Raw genomic sequence first — 23,020 nt, forward strand, 5'->3', positions numbered from 1 at the left:
TCGAAAATAATTTGATGTTTCTCACATAGTAAACGCTTATTCAAGTAAACCCAATGTAAGATACAAAAAATTAAGGCCAAGGATCTTCTTTATTTGACCTTTAACCTTTGTTTCGTGACAATTTGCAAATTGTCCTTTAGTGTCAAAAGCCGTAATCCATATCTTAGGATTTTTTTCCTTAAATTTCGTTGTGCACAGTACGGAGGTAAGGTTATCAACAACATAATTTGATAACAAACAGACTATTAATAAAGACGAATTAAAAGCGCTACAATTTTTAATCTACATATTAGGTACTATCGAAATCCTAACTCTATTTATATCAATGAGCTCGTTAAAGAATAAATACAAGATAAAGCCTAATAAAAGTATAAACATATCTTAATACTTTTGAGAATTAATACAAAAAATCTATTTTAATGCAATCGGTAAAGATTAAAAGTAGCTCCCCACCCAATTATGAGTCATTAAGACGTCTGTATTTTTTCCAATTAAAAAGAAATTATTATTGAATTAAAAATAATATATTAATTTATTTCTGATTTGTTTATCATTAAACATTTTACTTTTCATCAGAGCAAATAATTGATGACTAAAATTTACATGTATTATTAATATTTAAGATTACCAATTATTGACATAATGAATATACACGTTCGTTATGTAAAACAACATATAAACTACAATATATTTTAAATAAAAAAAAAATCCTAATGGCTTACAAAAGAACAATTAGCGCATTCATTTTTATTTTGTTCGTAAAATTTTTCTTTTTCAAGGATCTTTTATAGTGACTTTTTATGATATAGGTCGCCTTACCCATATCATAAAAAGTCAGGCAAATGGGACACGTTACGGTAAAAAGTCACCATCATATAGAGATTGGCGCTGAAAAAATTACTAACCATTTTTTATAGCGTCAATGCACCACCAACCTTGGAAACTAAGATGTTTTATGTCTTTTCTGGACTACATGCATAGTATATTTATCATTTTTTTTTATCAATTTAATATTGTAAAAATGACTTCGATATTATAGTATTTTGATATTAGTAAGAATCATTTATGTGCGAAATATATTAAAAAATACAAAAAAATATTGTTCACTTTCGTTTTAAAGTATTAGACACAAAACAACACAAAACAAGTATTAAAATATTGTTTTTATTTAAATACAATGATTTAATTAAACACCATATTCTATCAAATTAATTATTATAATAATTATAGTATAAAATTATTAAAAATATTGAATTTTTGCAATATAATTATCGAATTAAACGAGCACATTAAGAGACGTAGTAGCTCTGAGAGGCACAATGATAGTATGCAAAAACTGGTGTATTCAAGCGTCAACTACAAAGTCTTTCTTCAAGGCAGCTAAGAACCTTAGCGGCAAACGACAATTATTTATTGATTCGGCTCATGACGTGTCCACGGTTGACAGTACGCTGCGCGGCATCATCTACCCTGCGCACGAGTGGCCGGTGGTCATTTAAATGATTTTTCTCATTTCCTGTGGTCAACTTTTTGTGTCGCTCAAATAATTTACCACTTAAAAATTAATTATTTAATTCAGTGGAAATTTTTGAAAGCTGTTTCCTAAGGATTTAGCATAAGGCGATGCAAGAAAGTGAGTATTTAATTTTAAACTTTTAATATTATTTTTTTAAGGATAAAATAAAAATAAATAATTTTAAAATTTTGCTCAAATATTTCTATGGTAAATAGTATTGACGCAGTTATCATTATATAGTTAAAATAATAATTTATGGCATTTATAAAATTATTTATTTATTAAAATTATTTTATTTATCAATTAAATTCAAATAGTTAATGACTTTTTCCTAGATATATATACATTAAATTTCATTAAAGGAGAATTACTATTTAAGTTAACATACCGATAGACTTAAACCGTTAACAGTCTCTACTAGTTTCCATGACCTGTTGCAACCCTTTGACCATGTAATAAACTATCATTTATTAATTTTAATATTTAACATATTTTTTTATTTAAAATATTCAACGGCTTATCCTTTTTATGTAAAAATATTTTAACGCAAAAAAAGGGAATACATAATATATTTTCATACAATATTCGAGGCAATAAAACCTAATGTTAGGAAAAATTTTGGTAACTCCGACAGTATGTTTTGTTAAGTTCTTCATCTAAAAATATAAGAGTCAATCTTAGCGTGGCATATTAATAAATTGAAGACGTTTCTCAGCCTACTTAGACTCCATTGTCTCAATTAAAAATAGCAATCGTTGGTTGTATTTTTAGTACCTACGTAAATAAACAACGACTTCGACATAACAAATCATAAAAAAAAATCTATAAATACAAGTACTTTGTATCTTTGCGACTAGACCTGACTTTCGAGTTAGGATTAAGCACTAAAACGAATATCACATCATATATTATTCTTATCTTAAATGTTATATTTAATAAAAACATAAAAAATGACTGATATACGTAAGCTATCTATAGTTTATGTATTAATAATGATTTTTAACAAGATTATAATAAATTTGAGTACATTATAGTTAGTTACATTGCAAAATATGGACAAACGAATCTCGTGTCACGACTTACTGATATTTTAACGTAAAATGTATTACAATAATATCTTCCATTGCTTATCTAAACCCATCATTTCTTACAATACTGGCCTTCATGTTAACCTTAATACAATTATAATTTTGAATAAATTCATAATAGCGATACTATCTATATAATCTAAACTGACTATATGAAAGGGTTTAAATTGAAACTAATATTATCGTACGATTTTTTTTAATATTTAACTATATTTATAGTATACAATATAGTATTTTACGACCTCCGTCGAGTGGTGTGTACACCGGTTTTCATGGGTACGTCACTCCGAGGTCCGGGTTCGATTCCCGCCCTATGTTGTCTTGGGTCTGGGTGTTTGTGGTACCGTCGTTACTCCTGATTTTCCATAACACAAGTGCTTTAGCTATTTACATTGGGAGCAGAGTAATGTATGTGATGTTGTCTCATATTCATTATAAAAAAAAAAACGATAAAAATGAAATATATTGTATCAGATATAATGCTACTTTTTAAATGTTTTATAAGTGCTATATTTTGAAAAATGTAACTATTTTCTACATTGTAAGCAATGAATAGCATACTTTAGCCTTAAGGTCAACCTAAATGGGTTTACATATATCGGTTCCACACGCTTGCCGACTCTAAGAGAGTAATTCAAAGAGATGAAGCGACTATCCCACAAGACATGACAGGTTAGGTGCTGCTAGATTTCAGATATTATCTTGCAATGTGTATTCCTTACAATAAATATAACCTACCAGGAGTATTTTGTAACAAACTGTTATATAAAAATGATAAGATTTTATTAAACAGACATAATGAAGTTATTTAACTTATAAATGAAAGAAATTATTTCTGTAACTTATTGACAAACTTATAATAATAATGTAAACATCAAAGTCAGTTGGCAAAATAAATGAGGAAATAAAAAAAATGTGGAGATACAGTATCATAATAAAAATATTATATACAGGTTCATCTGTACAATATTTAAAATTCCAATCGAAATCAGCGTAGCCGTTGTCGAGTAATCGTTAAAGATAAAAAAACATCGAATACCTACAACTTTTATTTAGAGTACATTGACAAGTTTATTTCTAAAATATTTTTGTTTTAGAATCAGACTAAGCCTATATGTATTCAAATTGCGTCACTTAATATTCCCTAATCTATTTGTTATACACGACGAGACGGCCTCGGCTTCTTTTGTTATAATGTCTATGATTAAATGATACCTGTGAATACGTCAGCTCATTTACACGGGTCATTTAGTGAAAATAGTTTCTTCATTATTTTCACAAATAACTAGAACGAAGCTAATTTTAATAAAACATAGAAATATGTTTGTTTCTAGGATTACTTGAATTGTAAAACAACCATTAACGAATGAGTCGCGTAGTTTATATAAAGACTTTATTTTCTTCTCCTATCTACTATGTCAGGAACATTATTGTTGTTTCGTCCGACACGCCAAGCAGACAACTTAAGTATTTGGTAATTTTTTTTAATGTTAGGGTAAGGAATCATACTTTTTCAAACACGCCTAGCGAGCCAAAATGAATTCGATTAGATATACACACAAAACATACAAAAACTATACATTAAGTATTTCTATCTAACAAAAATGTTTTAATAATTTTCAACAAAAAATAAAACATACATAATCGTTAAGTTACATTTCACAACTTTTCCAAAATATTACTTATCCATACTTATTATTTTATAATAAAAAATAAACTAACTATATAAATATAGCGTGGTAAATAATAAAGAAGAACGCAAACAACTACTTTTTATAAAAACTGTGTGTTTGTAAGATCGCGCATCACATAATGACTATAAATGTGCCGATGCAAAAATGTATTCCTATATTTACGTAACAATTTTTTCGTGTCAATAAATTGTATTATGTCATGACATGTCTTGGCCGTGTTGATATCATCTCTCTTACAATAAGACACAGCTATATTTGTTAGGTCGTATAATGTGTGAATAGACGGATGACTCGACGAAGGGATGGGTATACGTGGAATGAGGTATAATTAGAAGGGTGGCTAGGTGAATGGATGACCGGATGAATGTGTAGATGGGGAAGAAATGTGTACGAAATTACAAACAACTGTCAAATAGCCTTGTTGCTAATTCATTATTGAAGACATTACACTAACTTATACCGTTTCGTATAACAAAACATCCGGACCTGATAAAAATTTACGAAAGTCCGATTTCTTTTGTCGATTTAGGTAAATCGCTTAATTTATTCAATAAATTTATGATGTTGTTTAAACTTTCGCGACGTGTTTTATCCATTTCATGCACATTCGAGTTTTGAATACGCTTATATGTTTTTTATTATTTTGACCGACGCTTCGACACACCAACACATGCGGTTACGAACTTATTGTGCTGAATGCGCGTACCTCTGACGTCGAATGCACGAGTTTTCTTCTTATATCAATTACACTTTTAATTTCTCTATTTCAGCTATAATGTTGCGAATACACTGCACTAACACCATCGGACCGAGCTAACGTTGTTCAAGGCACTTTAATTTTATAAAATTTATGTAGTCTTATGCACCGGGCTTATAACCACTATTGACAAATTAAATCTATCGAATTGTTTCAACTTTTTATGTTTCTGAAATGTAAATAAATACTAAAGGCATTAGTTACATAGTCCGCAAAGCAAATCTTTGGACCAAAAACTCGATCCAGCTTATTCCCGAGTTATGTGTTCTTTGACCCATTTTGCTGCGGTACGCTCAGTTCGGTCAATATGCGAACTGCTTCAGTTACATTTGCTCTTACATATGTAATTTATATATAAGCACAATGTCTTTAGCATAATCATAGCAACAACCAAATATTTTGCATTCAGTGCAAAAAATGAGTGATTCTGAATGACAATTTTACTCCGAAGTATTGTCTTTTGAAAGATATCTTCCGATACGGGATCGGAAATAACGAAACGAATTAAAATCTCCACTCCATCGAATTAAATATGTATAACTAAATAATACTAAAGTAATTTCATCCATAGGCTTAATAGGCATTTAAGCAATTACATATGAATTACTAATTTCTTTACCGAGTTATATTGAATACAAACATAAATATAGAATTTAAATAGTCAGTAATATATATACCACTTAACCCAATAGTATGGCATTGATTTGAAAAATAACATAGATAGTTACAATATCTTGTTAGCTATTAAACAGTAACCAACGGCGACTTTTCTCGCATATGATGAGGTAAGCGTTTAGTTCTCTGTCTTTTTCAATATCCGTAGATAAATTTTTTTTATCATTTTCGATTGAGTGATGAAGACGTTAAGTTTAAAAACAAACAAATGAACGAGCTACTGTCGCATTTAGAATATGATTGTGATAATATTTTTTACTCGTCACTCAAAAACAATCCCAAAATTTCTCATTACTAATAATAATTATCTTGCGTCTTGCGACGGTCGGCTTTATGCTTACTCCTGTCTTCCATTGTTTATTTGTTTTAAATAATAACAAAAACGATGAGAATGTAAGAGATGAAATAAGAAATGACTTGACAAAATTAAGTAAGCTAACTGTTGTAGATGATTTGAAACTTCATTTATATAAATTACTACAACTTACAACTTTTACTCCCTATTTATATTATAAATATTGTTTTAATGAAGGCTTCAATTATCTACACTGAAGCAAACGCTTATTACCTACACTTGTATTTGTAACTAAACCTATTAAATATCCCTTGTTGAGTTATAAATGGTAATGATATAAGAAAATATGAAAATTGATTAGGTAATGAGCTGTATATTATGTAATAAAAACATAAAAGCAGTTGCGAATATATTCAAATAAAATAAAAAAATAAAATAATAATAAGCTTATCGAATCTTCAAATAAAAAAAAATAAATAAAACGGAAATCATCTGACATGTAGAAAAATAAGCATAAGTCAGTATTAACAAGGCTTTCTTTTATCAATATTTGGAAACTGAAAGTCAATGACGTTGTTTTACGTACACTGTATGCACAAAGCACATGATACTAGCCGAATTTAACTCGGAAAGTTTACCTTAATCTCTTGAATAGGAGGAAGTAAATATTTGACTTTTATACGCTATTGTATATTCGTATTCTTAATTAATGCAACTAACACCACGAGTGCTTAGTTAAGGGTCATACTTGAACTGAATTGATTATTCTTGTTATGAATGGCCTCGCAATTATATATAAAATAATATTAATCTTTCTATTCTTCAAGGTTTTATACACAAGGTTCCTTATTTCTGGTTATATAATCTGCATTTGTTAACAGAGAATGACTCTCCGACTGTAAGCTAGACCAGTAAAAAGTTGTTGAGTTCATCTGTCAAAGAAATTCTAGATTGCCTGGGTATAGAGCGATCAGTAATATTATACTCTTGTGTCTCATAGAGCACCTAAAAACCTAATATTTGATTATCTACGTTCGTGTGAGAAAGACATCCCAACAGCCAATGATAGTAAGAAAGTAGAAACTTCGCGTAAAATTACGCAGACATGTAGGTACGTTATTATATCTCCTGTCTGCTTATCACCTATGAGATTAAACGGCTATATGTTTCAGGAAAATAACATATAAAGTAAATACAACATATATATAGTACACTACATCGTGAGAGTTCATTTAGAATTTAAACAAATTAATAATGAAATTGATATGTGCATATTACTTTTAAATGGAATTACATACAAACGAATTATTTAAGCTTTAATATTATTGCTTATTAAAATTGTATTTCGGAAATCGTACAAAGTAGCTGTTGTTTATAATATAACTATTAAGCTCAGTTAGATTATTGTCCGTTTGCAGTGTACAGTGAAATGATGCTCATATTATAATATCATCGTCTAGTAATAATGTTAATAATTGAACTAGAAATGGATATTTTGATCCTCGGTGTAATTCTACTAACAAATTGACTTCGCAACTATATCAAATAAAATTAAAAAAAATACCGTTCGCTTTTTATTGAGAAAAAGGTCTAATTGCGATCGATCGGATCTGGATCGTAATTAAATCGGAAATTAATCTCAACCCTTATAAATTCGTAGAATTGTATCCCAGCTACGATTCAAAGGTTTATTTTTGGGAGAAACGATCGATCTCGGATGGGACTTAAATTGGGATCGTATCGTAACTGTTATAATAGTGACTGTCCTCTGATCGATATTGCAATACGAGCGTATATATAATCAAACAAAAGCGATACGAAAATCTTTTACAGTGAGAATTATACGTAAGGCCATTAAATGGTAAAGTCTAATTGAATTTATATTACAGCAACTGTATAATAGTATGTTGATGAAGTGTAGGCGCATTATTCACAAAATAAAGTTGTATTATAATTACATGCTAATTAAAAACGGGTCCTGTGGGGATAATTCTACTAACAAATCGTTACACAATCGCAATCAAATCGAATCATTGTTGTCGCCCACAATATTGTAGTTATTTTCTCTCAGGTTATAAAATAAAAGGCGAACAGAACGTGTAGAAGATTAAAATGAAACAAAAAAAGCAAAATACAAACTTCCTATCCGCAATTGTAGGACTCACTTAGTCGATTTTACATCACACATTATCTGTTACGTATGAAATCGAACGTTGAACGATAACATGCAATCTTAATAACTACGTATATTGTGTTATTTTATTTTATGACGAACACAAAAAATAATTAATTTATCAGATATCTGTACTTTATTAAACGTGACGCCAAGGAACAAGTACAATCGTGCAATGAGATTTAATAAATGAAATAAAACGATTCAAATCAGTTTTTATCGAAATTATTGCATCGAAAAAATAAAAAAAAACGATGAATATTTATTTTCACTTTGTCCTCGAATTAGAAAAATTTATTTAACATTCGTATTCATTCAGATATTCGTCTAAATTGCTGATTTTTCTCTTTTTTTATTTATGTACAATTTCACTCAACGCTTATGACGTGTTACGAAAATCCAATGTAGAACCTTTACTCTTTACATTAGATATTTATTTTAAGATTAATTATATCTACCTAATAATATTATACATCAATGTCTAGCTTGATGGCTAGGTGGGCTGAAAACAACGCAAAATTATCCCTTCACACAAGATTACCTATTTTACGGATGAATGTCAAATATTCGATCATTCTCTCCACATATTTCTTATCAGCAATAACAGCGCTTGTACTACCGCAAATTAAATGACGCAATAAAAGGCTAAAAAGTTAAAAATCGAAGAAAGTGCTAACAAACACTGATAACAGTTGTCTTAAATTTTTTATCATTTGCTTTTCATTCCGAACGAGTCATGAAAATGTAGATGAGTACAGTAAAAGGCACCCCTCGCTTTTTTATGGCGAATAAATTTATATCTAAAGATTATTATTTTGCACTTTTAAGCACATTCAAACGTATTATTATTCCTTTATTCAAATTTAATCATTCTTTTTATGTTTTCGAAATTGTTAATTAACTATTTCATTGCTACCAAACTAACGAAACGTTAATTTTTTTATGTATATTCGACTGAATATTCGTACTGTAAAACCAATATTCGACATCAGTAACTAATAACAAAAGGTTGGATAAAAATAGATGCAAAAGTGATACCAATCTACAATTCGTTAAAAGACGATCTTTTTTTAGATTCGAAATGAATGATCAACGCGAAACTAAATACATTTGATGATAAATAATGACCAATGCCGCTTATTGAATGCAAAATGAATATACTGAATATAAACCTGCTCGATGTTACGTTGTCGAGTCGCGTCGTGGCCGTGAATGATGCCCTCTGAATTGTTATCAATTAAAGCGCGCATCTAAATGTGCGCTGAATATTATTTACAAAGCCTTTCTGTTATATCCGACCTGATTTATTTCAGATAAGCAGACCGTGACAGTTATCGATAAAGGTGTCTATCTCGTACACCAGGAGGAAGAGAAAATGTAAGTGAGCGTCTCTATTTAAACGAGTAAAATTAGAATATCATTGCTCTTCATATCTTTATAAGAGCAGTAATTACACGAGTTTGTTTTACAATAATAAATCAAATTCTCATGAACGAAGACGACAGTTTGCTAGTCAGAACCGCGTGTGTAGGAGGCGAGGGTGACACTATAATGAGTTTGTGAGATTTTTTTATGCGCGAATCTGGATATATGGAAAGAAAAATATTATTATTAATTTCTAATCGATAATGATTAAAATTACAGATCGGCACAATCTACGCCTGTAATCAATATCGATAAACTTACCAAAGAAGATGAATTCGCTAAGAAGAAATCATGGATCTCATCAAAAACCCCGACAATCGTTCATTACATTACATTAACTATATTAGGTGAGTAAAGTGCATATTTATTTACCAATACTTATATTTATTATATAATTATTCATATTTTATAAAGAGCTTATTAAAATATTATAATGAAAGCGTTTCGCTCCTGTTTTATAAAAACACGAGCCCTAAATAACTGTTTCACCCTTTATTTAAATATTCGGATTTTGTAATTAGAAGCCATTTCAATAAGATGGTTTCGTATAAATTTGCATAGTATTAAGTATAAACGAATAATATTTGAAGCAACAAATCAGTTTTTAAAATACAAATACATGATTTATAAGTAACGTCAAACGAAATGTATTCAGGAAAATTTTTAAACAAAAATCATCAAATCGATGAATGTCAAATGAAACATGAAATGAACATTGTTCACAATGTTACCTTTTTAGTAATTTATTGTAAATATATTTTTTTGAACATATCGGAAACATTTGACTGGAAAAACATTTGCTGTTCTCCAATTTCATTTTTTTTATTTAACACTATTTATTTCCCGCGGCTTCGCTTGCGTGTTGGTGGTTGGTTGTCATGTTTTAGGCAAAACAAGCTTTTTTTCTTTCTTCAAGTTCAATTTTGCTTCATACCAAATTTCATCAAATTCGATTCATTGTATTTGTAGTGAAAAAGCAACAGACAGACAGACAAAATTACTTTCACCTTCATAATATTAGTATACATTATTTAACATTGGAAAAAATTCTGACACATCGATAATCACCATCGTCATCACCAAATCGCCTGAAGTAACATAAATCATTCCAATACGCCGACAACCTTAAGAACATGTTATGTCTTTAGTGCCAGTAATTATCCTGACTCACTCACCCTTTCGACCGGATCTTAGCAAAACTAAGTTTTACTGTTTTGCGTTAGAATATATGATAAAGGACACCTCTACCCAGACAGACATCACAAAGCCCTACCACCCAAAAAGTTAGTTGTATTTAAAAAAAAAAGCGGTTTTGGGTTCATCATTAATCACCTAGGCGCAAGATAGGTATCTTGTACCTACAAATGATTATAATAACAACTCGAAACTAATTTAATGCTATGTATAATGGACGCCCGATTAATATGATATCCAATGTAAATGGATATTGTTGCTAGTATGAGCAACAATATCAATTTCAGACGAAATCACAACCATACAATTTCGTTAAGTGTTACATCTATTTTAGGAGCGTTAACATGGGGTTATCTGTGGTACACGTGGGGTGACGGCTGGGGAGTGAAAGGACAATGGTTTCGGCTGGCAATCGTGGCGGTAATCGCTTGGGTGAGCGGTCTCATCCTACAAGAGATGACCACACTGCCGCCACCACTCGCTGCCTTACTCACGGGCATCATCGCCCGACACCTTGGATTTATTGATATGCGAGCGTTCCCTCATATTGATATGTTCTTAAGGTAAGCTCCTCAAGTAATCAAACTGTCAAAATTCTATAAAATATTTTTCATTTATTTTGTTTGTGTCAAAGGCGAATAAAAAACAACATCGCAAGCGATCACGTATCGTGAACTCATTTATTTCTATTATGTTTTTGAAATAAACTTGCTATACAACAATGACATAATTAAGATTTAATCAATATTCAGTGTCAAGTAAATTTGACCTTTTTAATAACAGAATCATTGTTTGTCTTAGGAGAATATATCCAGTTATAATTCTGGGCAAAGGTTCTCTGGCTTGGGATGTCAGTTTCATGAAACAAAATTGGAAACAAATACTAGCCTTGGGGACTTTACCTTGGAGCACAGAAGTTGTGCTGGTAGCAGTGTGCACACATTTCCTTCTTGATTTACCGTGGATTTGGGGTAAGTACATAATTATACACTGTAATTAATAACGTTGTAGGTATGAGTTCAAAAAAGTAGGTATTTTAAATACTTTATCCATGTCATAGATGCCAATTAAGAGAGTTTTTTTTTAACTTTAGAGTGAACTTATATAAATCAAGCAAATAAAAACTACTCCAATGGGGTTAGTGGGTGGATGGTATTACCATGCAAAACTTTTTTTACCAGTTTTGGGTTATTTTATAATTAAATACGATATTACTAACAATAAATAAGATATTCGTTGAAATAAAAAACATAGAATCAAAAACATGACTATTGTAATTCGACGCATTTAAATCTCCTTTCTAATTTCAATCGACTTAAATTTTCATGACTTGTAAAACGACATAATATTTCATTTTTATACATATATAACAAGTACCTATATTACACTATGATGATAACGTTTACCTTAAATTGGCATTTTCACAAGAGTGAAATGAAATTAAAAAAAAACGTATTGTCTACACGCATTGACACAATACTCAGTAATCACCATCTGTCAAGTGACATAATTTATCAACTATCCTAGGGCACCCGCGCAAACTCCTTAGTAACTAAGCCACTTAACTTAATGAAATTATACAAAATACCACAGGTATTTCAAAGTAATACTAGCAGTTATGTATTTTCTAGGAATAACTAATAACTCTAACTTCCCCCAGTTAAGGGGTAATCTTCTGTATAAATATAATATAATAGGGAAAATAATCCCCATTCTAGAAGACGTCAGCTTAAGCTCGAATACTCTACAGCAATCATCGTTAAACTATTGAAACTTAATATTTATAAATAAATATCGTATTTATTAAATGATAGAGTAAATGCTTCGCTCTTATTATTGCTGTTCGTATTTTGCGGTTTCCGTGTCTTCTACTGTGATATATTTCAAACGTAAACACTAACTTTTCAATTTTACTTAAAAGTACACAAAAAATTAATATATAAACAAATTTTCTTAATAACAAAATTGAATAGAGGGTGAAAATCTCAATCTGTCAGTATATATATTTTCAAAATAGCTTTAGCGGTAAGGTCGTCATATACATTATGATTATGTTAACAACGTTTAAATTATTCTGCATTCTGTAACTCGGAACCCGTTCGCGCTCATAACTTGTCTAATGTACCAAATGTCGCCAACCAGTATTAATTTCACTATTGTTTACAGTCCTCTCCTCGACACTTGTTCCGCGTACATTTATGTCTTATTAGACTTTTATGAGGACTAAGTACGAACATGTATTATTACATTCGTAAATAAATACCAAACACTATTAAAAATGTATTAAATTTTTTTTTATTTAGATTTCGAAGTAAATGTTTAGGGATTAGTAAATGCAAATATTGAATAAGGTTTTTCTCTACGTGATAATTCTTATCATTAAAACTAATAAATAGTCTTGCCACCATTCGACGCGGTCATGATTTCTAAAGTAACTATTTTTATTTGTATGTAATTAAGGCCTTCCTTTAAATAATTCTATTGCAAATACTAAAAAACTTTGTCAATTTATGTTTATTTTCCTTGATAGTATTAATGCGTGTGTTATATTATAAACAGGAAATTTCTATTGAAATGTATACATGTGAAACTAAATTGTAATATTATGCATTAAAAAGTTTATTGATTTTTTATAATAAGAGATTTTAATGATCTTAATTAAGACACCTATAGAAGCAAGAAGTAAGAACACGTGTGAAAATTATCAAAGTAGGTAATTAACTTGTTTAATATGACAATAACACATTGTCTTCATAGTATGGTATTAAAAAGCGCTAAGGCAAATGCTTATTAAGAAAATATCTGCTTGAAATAATATATTTAATATAAGACGGAAAGAGTATAAAATAGATTGTTCAAAAATGTAGTGCCGTCTATGATGTCGACGCGTCGCTGAGCGATTTTCACCAACTGTAAAATTTAAATGAAAATAATTTATTACCATTTGTTAATTACGTTTTTGGGGACTATATTAGTTAACCTATTTAATCATTGGCTTACATTAAGCTTTGCATTTAACTAAATACTGCAACTTGTCGATTCAATAGTGCTTTACGAGCCTATAAAGCATCAAAATCAAAATATACCTCATTCAAGTAAATAAAGCCTACTAGAATAAAGCAAATTTCAATTTTAAATGTTGTTGTATAAAAGGGTTCGTACATTAAAATCACACAGCACATTTAGTAATTAAATAACTATTAATTAAGTATATATACTTTTAAATTCCACTTTTTATCACGACATCGATTATTATAAACGTAAAATAATTGAATTGTCGATGACAATTTTTTTTCTGATTTCTAATAATAATTCTTTGTTAAATCTAAAAATAATTGTAATTTAGTAAATTTCAATTAAGAATCCTCTTTATTTTTCGTACATCTATGTCTAGAGCTATTCAAAATGAGACCATAAGCAATTTTCTATGTGCAGATATCGTCCTACAATCACTGGGACAAAATTAGCTCACCCTATTAATATATAATATATAAGTTGTAATGAATGAAGTTGTAATTCGTAGCCCCTATATTGATCACGATGCAAAACAGAACAGCCGCAATGTAAGGTAGAACCAAATCAATAAATTCTTCTATAGAAATGGCTTTGTAAAAGATTTGAATGGATTTTCAATACATGGTGTACCTTTATATACTTTCTATTCCACGTTATCGGTATGCGGAAAGCTCCATGTTCCCTTACATCAAGCACGACTCTTGAATTAAAAATAGGTATAACACATGTGAGAGAGAGAAAATTAATAAATATATTTAACTTGACGGAAATTATACCTTTTTAAATATAAAATTAAAAAAAATGTAATTTACCTTGCTAACATTTAATGTTTGCACATTGAATGCTCGTCGAAGAACAAAAAAAGGATCCGTTTAAACGTTACATTCATACGCGCAGATATTATACACATATAGTACATATATTCATGATAGCTACAAGCTTGAGCGTTTACCTTTTGAATATTAAAACCTGACATTTTTTTGCAAGAGCATACAATTTTACCAGGATTTTTTTTTCAGGATTTCTTTTGGGTTCTATTTACGCTTCTGTATCATGTCCTGTGGTGATGCCTTCAGTGTTGAAACACGGAAAGAATGCAGGTGGAAAAGTGAACTGGCCTCAGCTCATATGCACGGCAGGCGGCATAGACACAGCCTTGAGCGTTGGCACGTTTGGATTGATTTTTACCTATATGTTTTATGAAACTCACGAAGGCTATCGCTTAGCAAAAGTAAGTAACAAAAACATAAAATATATCATTTATGATTTATATATTTATTTTATTTGTATATAGCCCTTAAACTAACATGAAAAACATTTATTCGATTTTAATAATATTACATTTTTAATACAATAATACAAAAAAAGTAGTAATTAATTTATTCTGGAATTAATGAGACTTTTAGTTTCATATAATATAGCACTAAAATGGTACCAATGCTATAGTATTAATTAAAAGATTTCTGGTGTTACCAGTTTTTTAATCTAAATCAGATTTTTAGAGACATTACCACATCTAAAGACAATATGAGAATGCTATTAAAAATACTTTCGTCTTAAACATAAAAGATTATTGTGTGTATATCATTCGAAATATTTTTAAAATTGTCCTAAGTTGCTATAGCAACTAAGGAACCATAAGCTATTTTATTTTAACGGATAAACTAAAGCGTTAAGGTATGACTTCACTCACGAAGGCGCGCCGCCCCACGTTATAGTATTATTGGTGTACATTAGTATGAGTGAGTGACGCTCATGCTTACAAGATGTGAGATGTCTTATTGTGCGTGAAAGACTAAGAGCAGAGTCACGAAAAAAATACAAATTAGGTTTTATTTGTTGAGTTTATTTTATTAAAAAGCCGACAATTTAACGCACCTTCTTGAGCGAATAGACCTATAAGAGAGCTTGTTAGGCCACATATAATTTTACTTAATATAGGGTACATTTGAAAACTTTTACTTTTTTTAATCTACGTTACTGTAATTGTTCCTTAATATAAAAGTAAAGTAAAGTAAAGTAAAAGCCTGTAAACTTCCCACTGCTTGGATAAGGCCTCCTCTTCCACTAAGGAGAGGGCTTTGAACATATTCCACCACGCTTTGGAGAATGCGGGTTGGTGGAATACACATGTGGCAGAATTTCGATGAAATTAGCCACATGCAGGTTTCCTCACGATGTTTTCCTTCACCACCAAGCACGAGATGAATTATAAACACTAATTAAGCACATATACATAGCGGTGCTTGCCTGGGTTTGAACCCGCTATCATCGGTTAAGATGCACGCGTTCTAACCTCTGGGCCATCTCAGCTCACAAATACATAAAATATGTATTTACTGTAGGTAATAATTATTAAAAATAAGTTATAAATTAATTAATACTATATTTACTTATATTTGTAAACCGAAAAACCGTTTTAGGCGATATTAGCACTACCTGTAGGGGTAGCCTTAGGCGTCGCGTTTGGGAGCCTAGCGAAGTACGTGCCAAATTCAAAGGATACCTATGTCACTGAGCTGAGGGTTTTATTCGTTCTCGCCGGAGGACTTTTTGGCAACGTTTTCACCGCTTCTATTGGATGGGGTGGCACTGGTAAGCTGAACATTTCTATTAACACATTTTTACTTATAATTTTGAAAATAAAAAAAATCGTACATCTAAATCATCTTAAATCTTACAAGAACAATTATAAATACCAAATTTAACGTGACCAGATGACTTAAGATAAAGCTCAATAATACAGATAACCTTTCTTTTGAAAGTATTTTGCGCTTTGTTGAATTCATTCCTATTTACCGATCTATTCAATAAAATGGATAAAATACGCTTACAACTTACAATATATCCGATATAAAAGATGTCGATCACTTTCAATATATTTTATTCCCTATTGTGATACGATAAAGCAATTCTTTTATTTTTCATAGGCGGCGTAGCCGTGTTGGCGTGTAATGCAACGGCAGCGACACACTGGTCGAAGAAAGGGTGGAAACTGAACCAGAATCCGGCCGCTACCGTGTACCGCGTGCTGTGGTCAGCTTGCGAGCCTGTTCTATTTGCGTACACCGGAACATTCTTCGTGGTTAGTACTAGTAGAATTAAAGCCAAATCTGCTCGTTTCTGTTTCATCTGTTTCTTAGTTTAACAGGATTTAAAAAACAGTTCTTTTTTTTAAATTTGTAACGATGAATGTTCTACAATGATCTTCTTCGTAAATGTACATTTTCAATTTCAATTATTTTAAGATCAATAGCTTATATCCACTGAGACTAATCTGTACTCGTGATATAAACACGGTATTTAAACTAAAATAAATTATAAGATGTTTAACTAAGCCTCTATGATAAATAAAAATTTATATATAAAATAAATACAGGCACGGACAAATAAATTAAAAAAAAAAAAAAAATTTAGTATATCCAAATAAATGATATTAAAGTATACGCTACTATTTTTTTATTGAAATACTTCATATAATATAAGATTACATTTAAAATTCCAGTACAGTTTTAGCAAATTACGCTTTGTAGTCTTTTTATATAAACTAATAAATATTTCAATAATCAGTATACTGTCATAATAATTGAGTTAATATTGAATTAATTAATAATGGAGGCTGCCTTATTTGAGTGCTCTCGGCAAATATTAAGCTGGAGTAATTAAATTGATTACAGGTACACAGTTCGATATCCGACACAATGCTAATCGGACTAGGCATCCTGCTTATATGCTTGACGGTTAGACTGACGGTTGCGTCGTTAGCATGTTGGAATCTCACTCTGAAACAGAAGATCTTTGTGTGTTGCGCATGGACGCCTAAAACCATTGTCGAGGTATATTACAAATATTCCATTGCCATAAAATGTGTATGTATCCGTCTGTGTGCTTGTCATTCGAACATCATCAACAACGTGTAAATTTCCCACTGCTGGGCTAAGAAGGCTTTGCAGCATATTCCACCACGCTGCTCCAATACGGGTTGGTGAATACACATGTGTCAGAATTTCGTTGAAATTACCATGTTTCCTTACGATTTCCTTCAACGCCGAGCACTAGATGAATTACTAACACAAATTAAGCAGATGAAAACTCAGTGGTGCTTGCCTGCGTTTGAACCCGTAATCATCGGTTAAAATGAATGCATTCTAACAAATGAGCCATCTCGGTGGTCATCCGAACGAATGAATGAATTTCATAGCTTCGGCTATCAAAATAAATTTAACAAAAATATAGGTGAATTAAAAAAAAAACACGCCGAAGGAGCCGCTGGAAACAGCCTGTCATATTACATTTTATCATGGCTGCCCGTGCGGCTTTGCTTGAATGAAAATTACATACATCAGTTCGATGAGTATAAAACTCTTTAGCCGTTTCCATTTCTCATACTATTCGTGTGCCAAATTTCAGTACGATCGTTTGAGGCATTTAGATCATATAAATCAAATGTATTGAAATTTAAAAACAATTTATATCTTATTTAAATATTGAACATTAATTGAATTTTTATCATTATGGAACGTAAATTTGTCTACTAATATTATTAAAATTAAAATGTTTCATTCAATTTTTGATTTATTTTCCAGGCTGTGTTATGTCCGACAGCGATCAGTGCTGTATTAATGTCTGGTGGTCCCGAAAGCCCGGACTTGGTATACGCTGAAGAGCTGATGCGATTGATAGTACAAGCTATACTCGTCACCACACCAATCGGTTTCCTCCTCACAAACAATCTAGGCCCAATGCTTCTGAATAATACTCAAAGTGACTGTGAGAATAGTAAGTAGCAACAATATATATTAATAATCAAAAACAACTAATTAGATAAATATCGAAATAAGTTATCGCATTGTTTGAATATAAACTTTTATTAACAATTATTTTGTAACATGCATCAAAATGAGTGAAATCAATTTTATCAGTTCTTTATTTAAAAAGTAGTAGTTAAATTTAAATAATAGTAATCGAATTTCAAATACAAAATATCAGCCCAAACTTTTCAGTTATTTTTTGTTTTTCATGACATTCTATTATTTCGTATCTGTTAAACTATCATATAATCTATTTTTCTTGCAGATACGTTTACACCGAGAAAATCCAGCGCGTCACCTGAAAACAGCAGGTTATGAGAAAATTCAAGTCAATTGTCTATAAATATCAATATTTAAAATTTATACGGAAAAGTGAAAATTTGGATCTTCCGAAAAGGAAGTGGCGTTTTATCGTGGCGTGACTTTGGTTTAATAATGTATAACTAATGAGAATTAGTTGATGTTTTATTAAATCTAGCAATATATTATCTAACTACGCCAGGATTCATGAAAGGAGTGGACGAGTGAATTTCTATACAAATTATTAATGAACTATTGAACACGTTGAACTATGTATATATGTATATTTGTATATCAAAATTTTAATTTGACACAATTTTGTTTTATGCTTCGTACTAAAATCTATCTAGTACCTATACGATTTCTATTGGAATATAAAAGCATCTTGAGAAATTTTACATAATAAAATCTTCATTTCGTGTAATTTTATGTATCCAATTAGGCAGTTGCTCATGAGGGTCTGTTTATGTATAATGTCCTTGAGAATAGGAATAGGAATCAAGAGCAATGTCGTTAGAATTAAATTAAACAATAAATCGTGTCACAGACCTAAATGGATTAGTGAATTACATGAGTTTTATAAGTACTTAATTACTTTCTAAACGAAAACACTAACGAGATTTTGAAATCAGTTTTTATATTCCTGAAGGGATTGAGTTTAAGACATGGATCTTTTTTTCTTTTGCTTTTCTTAAATTTACTGCACCGATCTCTCCAGCCTGACTCTGAAAAATTTACTTAAAAATACAAAACAATCTTTTACTTACTTAAGTAGTATATTTATTAAATAATTATAGTACATTTTCAAATCAGCTTTTATTTAAAATCATTTTAATAACATAACTTTCCGCTGGTCGGATGTAAATTATTTAACGGTATAAATGTAGAAGACAATAAAATTAAAAAATATATGTGTATGTATTTTTTTTTAAATACATAGTTGTTGTATTTTATATAAGATATTGAAATAACCGTTCAGTACACTCAAGCCTAGTCTAGTCGTAATAAAGTTTCATTTAACATTACCAAAAAGCAAAGCTAACAAAATATATATATTAGTTAAAGTAAAGATATATTTCTGTTTTTTTTATTAATATTATTATTATAATAAAATACATACATTAAAGTGACAGTTGTATGCGAAGTTTTTATTTCTTAAATTAAGAAACATCTTGTTTTAATTTTGACAATATTGTATTTGCAATAATTGTATGCTTCTATAAATAAGACGAAATGTTATTTTGTAATATAATGATAACAGTTACAAAAAAAAATATTCTACAAAAATAAACTTCCTGAATACAGAGAACAGTTATATCATTGAATAAACAAGTAGGAAGGTATTTATATTTTAATCAAATATTTTATGTATATTAATAAAGTAAGTATAAAACTAACACAGTATGTATTTGCATAGTTTAATACTAAGCATTTTATTTGAAGATAAGAGGTTCCTAAACGTGATACGAGACTCTTTTAACAGACAAATATTTGCTAATAACTTGCCAATTCCATGTGAATCGTCGTTTTAAGGTTAATTTAAAATTTATAATATATAATTAAAATTAAAATTCGAACAAAGTTACCATCGAGAAGAGTCGACCATAAATTAGATAGTTATTCAAATTGTTGATATATTACTTTATATAAATTATGCCTTAGTCTTATTAAATAGTATTATAAAAGGAGATTGTTTTACCAAAAACTTATAAAGATAACACGTCAAGTTATGTTAAAAATACCTAATGTATTATATAATTTGGAAGCTGATTTCGTTTGTAATGTAGTAAATATGTAATGTTATTGAAATTAAAATATAAACGAAATATAAATGAACATCTGTTCAATTATATTGTTACGAAGGTCAGGAACCTTTATTAATATATTATAAATAATTATAACATTTCCTGCATTCGCATTCCGAGCTGCTTAAAATATATGTCTATCTTATTTTATTACTTAGGTTAGTAATATTTCATAAAGAAATTATTTGTTGACAAAATCATGTTATGCTACAATATTTTTATTATACGTAATTTAAAACTTTAAAAATAACAATTATATCTTAAAAAATGTAAATAATTTGTACTATAGTATATACTCTAGAACTGTGATGTACAATGATTAGATCAATAAAATGTGATGCCATATAGATTCTATACTTTTTACTAAAATCTTGTTTACGAAATATGCTTGATTCATAGGAATATTTCTTGCTCAAATACAATAAACAACTAATTTACGTATAAAAATTATAAAAAAAGTAATCAAATTCTATAAAACTTTAAAAGGACAGTATATAAAAAATCACATACCACACAATTAAAACGACTCTTTAATTACTTATATAAAATATAGGGAACCAAATTGAATTATGATTTTTAACAATAGGACTAAAAATGTTGTTCGTATCTATTAACTGTTGACGTTTATTAAAATTATTACATCTCTTAATTTGTTTTTTTTTTTTTATTTCTTATATGCAAAGACTTTCTTATATCCGCGATTCTTTAAAAAAAAGTTAAATACTACGCTTCATTGTTTATAAACGTGTTTTTATTTTAACTTTAAAGGCATTATAATAATATTAAAAATGTTCATAAATAAAAAATATTTTAGTGTCAATTTGGCATTACACAAAAACCTAACATAACAAAGAATATTTATTATCTCGCTATTGTAATTTCGCCTTTTTCTGTGGACAATTTTGAGATAAGATGTCTCATACAATTTTTGGTCAAATTATTGCCGGCCGAGGCAAGAAAACGCCCTAACGGTAAAAAACGATTTTTATGTCGTCTACATTAATATTTCAAGTTATATCTAAAAACTCGTATTAAATACAAATTGTGTTAACCTCGGAGACGAGATCGCCCAGTGGTTAGAACTTGTGCATCTTAACCGATGATTGCGGGTTCAAACCCAGGCAAGCACCGCTGATTCATGTGCTTAATTTGTCTTTATAATTTATCTCGTACTCAGCGGTGAAGGAAAACATCGTTAGGAAACCTACATGTGACAAATTTCATAGAAATTCTGCCACATGTGTATTCCACCAACCCGCATTGGAACAGCGTGGTGGAATATGTTCCAAACCTTCTTCTAAGAGGGAGAGGAGCCCTTTAGCCCAGCAGTGGGAATTTACAAGCTGTTGTTGTTGTTGTTGTTTGTTGTGTTAACCTTGAAACACGAATCTATGATACGTTTATACGAAATTTCTATATGAAATATGTTTACAATTTTTACCTAAACCCGAAAATAGAATTGAAAAATAAAATTTGTTTTTTTTTCAAACTTTGATAAAAAAAAATCAAAACGGACGTCAACTATTTGTCTGCACTACACTTCAACTAAAAACCAAAAAATTTTTTTATTACGTGGATGAAAAGTTTGTAACGGGATTAGGTAGGTTCAGGTAATAAAATATTACATGATATTCGGTCACCGGCAACCTTCTATTCCACAATGCAATAGGCTATTTGACTGGTTTTTAAAATCCATTCAGTATTATTTAGTCGAAGTTAAGGAACCCAGTAAAAGTTGTGTTTTTTATTTCTAGTACATATTTGCTGAAAAATATTATAATATTAAAAATTCCATATTTAAATAGCGCGCAAAAACGCTATTTGGACAATATGGCGCTGCAATGGGGTCGGTGACGTCACTTTCCTGTATTTTAATCTGTAGTACATTTAGTAGGAAAGCAAAGTTTAGCGTTTTGTATCACGTGACAATCGTTTGATGGATTTTTTAATAAAATATGTATTATTTTCAACTTTCGTAAGTAAATAACTATTTTTAAACTCATAATATACACTGATTACAATAATTCACAATTTATTTTTCGCATTGTCAAATATAATTAATATAATAATTCCAGGGCACAACAAATACTGGCACTACTTTATAAACCTTAAGCGTACTTTAATTAGAATGCTATTTAGATGAAGTACGATCCAGTATAGTCCAAAGTTTCCCTAGTAAAACAAATACCAATTATAACTTTGCACTTTAATCAATAACCGCCTATATAGTAGAGTTTAAATATACGTGTACTTTTAAGTATTTAACATAATT

At 29.8% G+C, this 23,020-nt stretch overlaps 1 protein-coding gene across 2 annotated transcripts; it reads left to right on the plus strand.

Annotated features, from left to right (window-relative positions):
• Positions 1 to 1,419: 1,419 nt before the first annotated feature.
• Positions 1,420 to 21,397, plus strand: LOC124531082 (sodium/hydrogen exchanger 9B1-like). 2 transcript variants are annotated; one of them, XM_047105537.1, is made up of 11 exons: positions 1,420 to 1,633; positions 9,512 to 9,575; positions 9,843 to 9,970; positions 11,152 to 11,380; positions 11,619 to 11,788; positions 14,852 to 15,063; positions 16,256 to 16,427; positions 16,763 to 16,917; positions 17,510 to 17,668; positions 18,419 to 18,611; positions 18,909 to 21,397. In XM_047105537.1, the coding sequence occupies exons 1-11, from the start codon at positions 1,624 to 1,626 to the stop codon at positions 18,959 to 18,961; spliced, it is 1,545 nt and encodes a 514-aa protein (XP_046961493.1). In that variant the 5' UTR covers positions 1,420 to 1,623; the 3' UTR covers positions 18,962 to 21,397. The 2 variants fall into 2 exon arrangements, with proteins under 2 accessions (XP_046961493.1, XP_046961494.1); XM_047105538.1 differs by lacking the exons at positions 1,420 to 1,633; positions 9,512 to 9,575 and adding an exon at positions 9,613 to 9,757.
• The last annotated feature ends 1,623 nt before the right edge of the window (positions 21,398 to 23,020 follow it).

This window comes from Vanessa cardui, chromosome 7, assembly GCF_905220365.1.
Source record: "Vanessa cardui chromosome 7, ilVanCard2.1, whole genome shotgun sequence".
NCBI classification, from domain to species: Eukaryota; Metazoa; Arthropoda; class Insecta; order Lepidoptera; family Nymphalidae; genus Vanessa; species Vanessa cardui.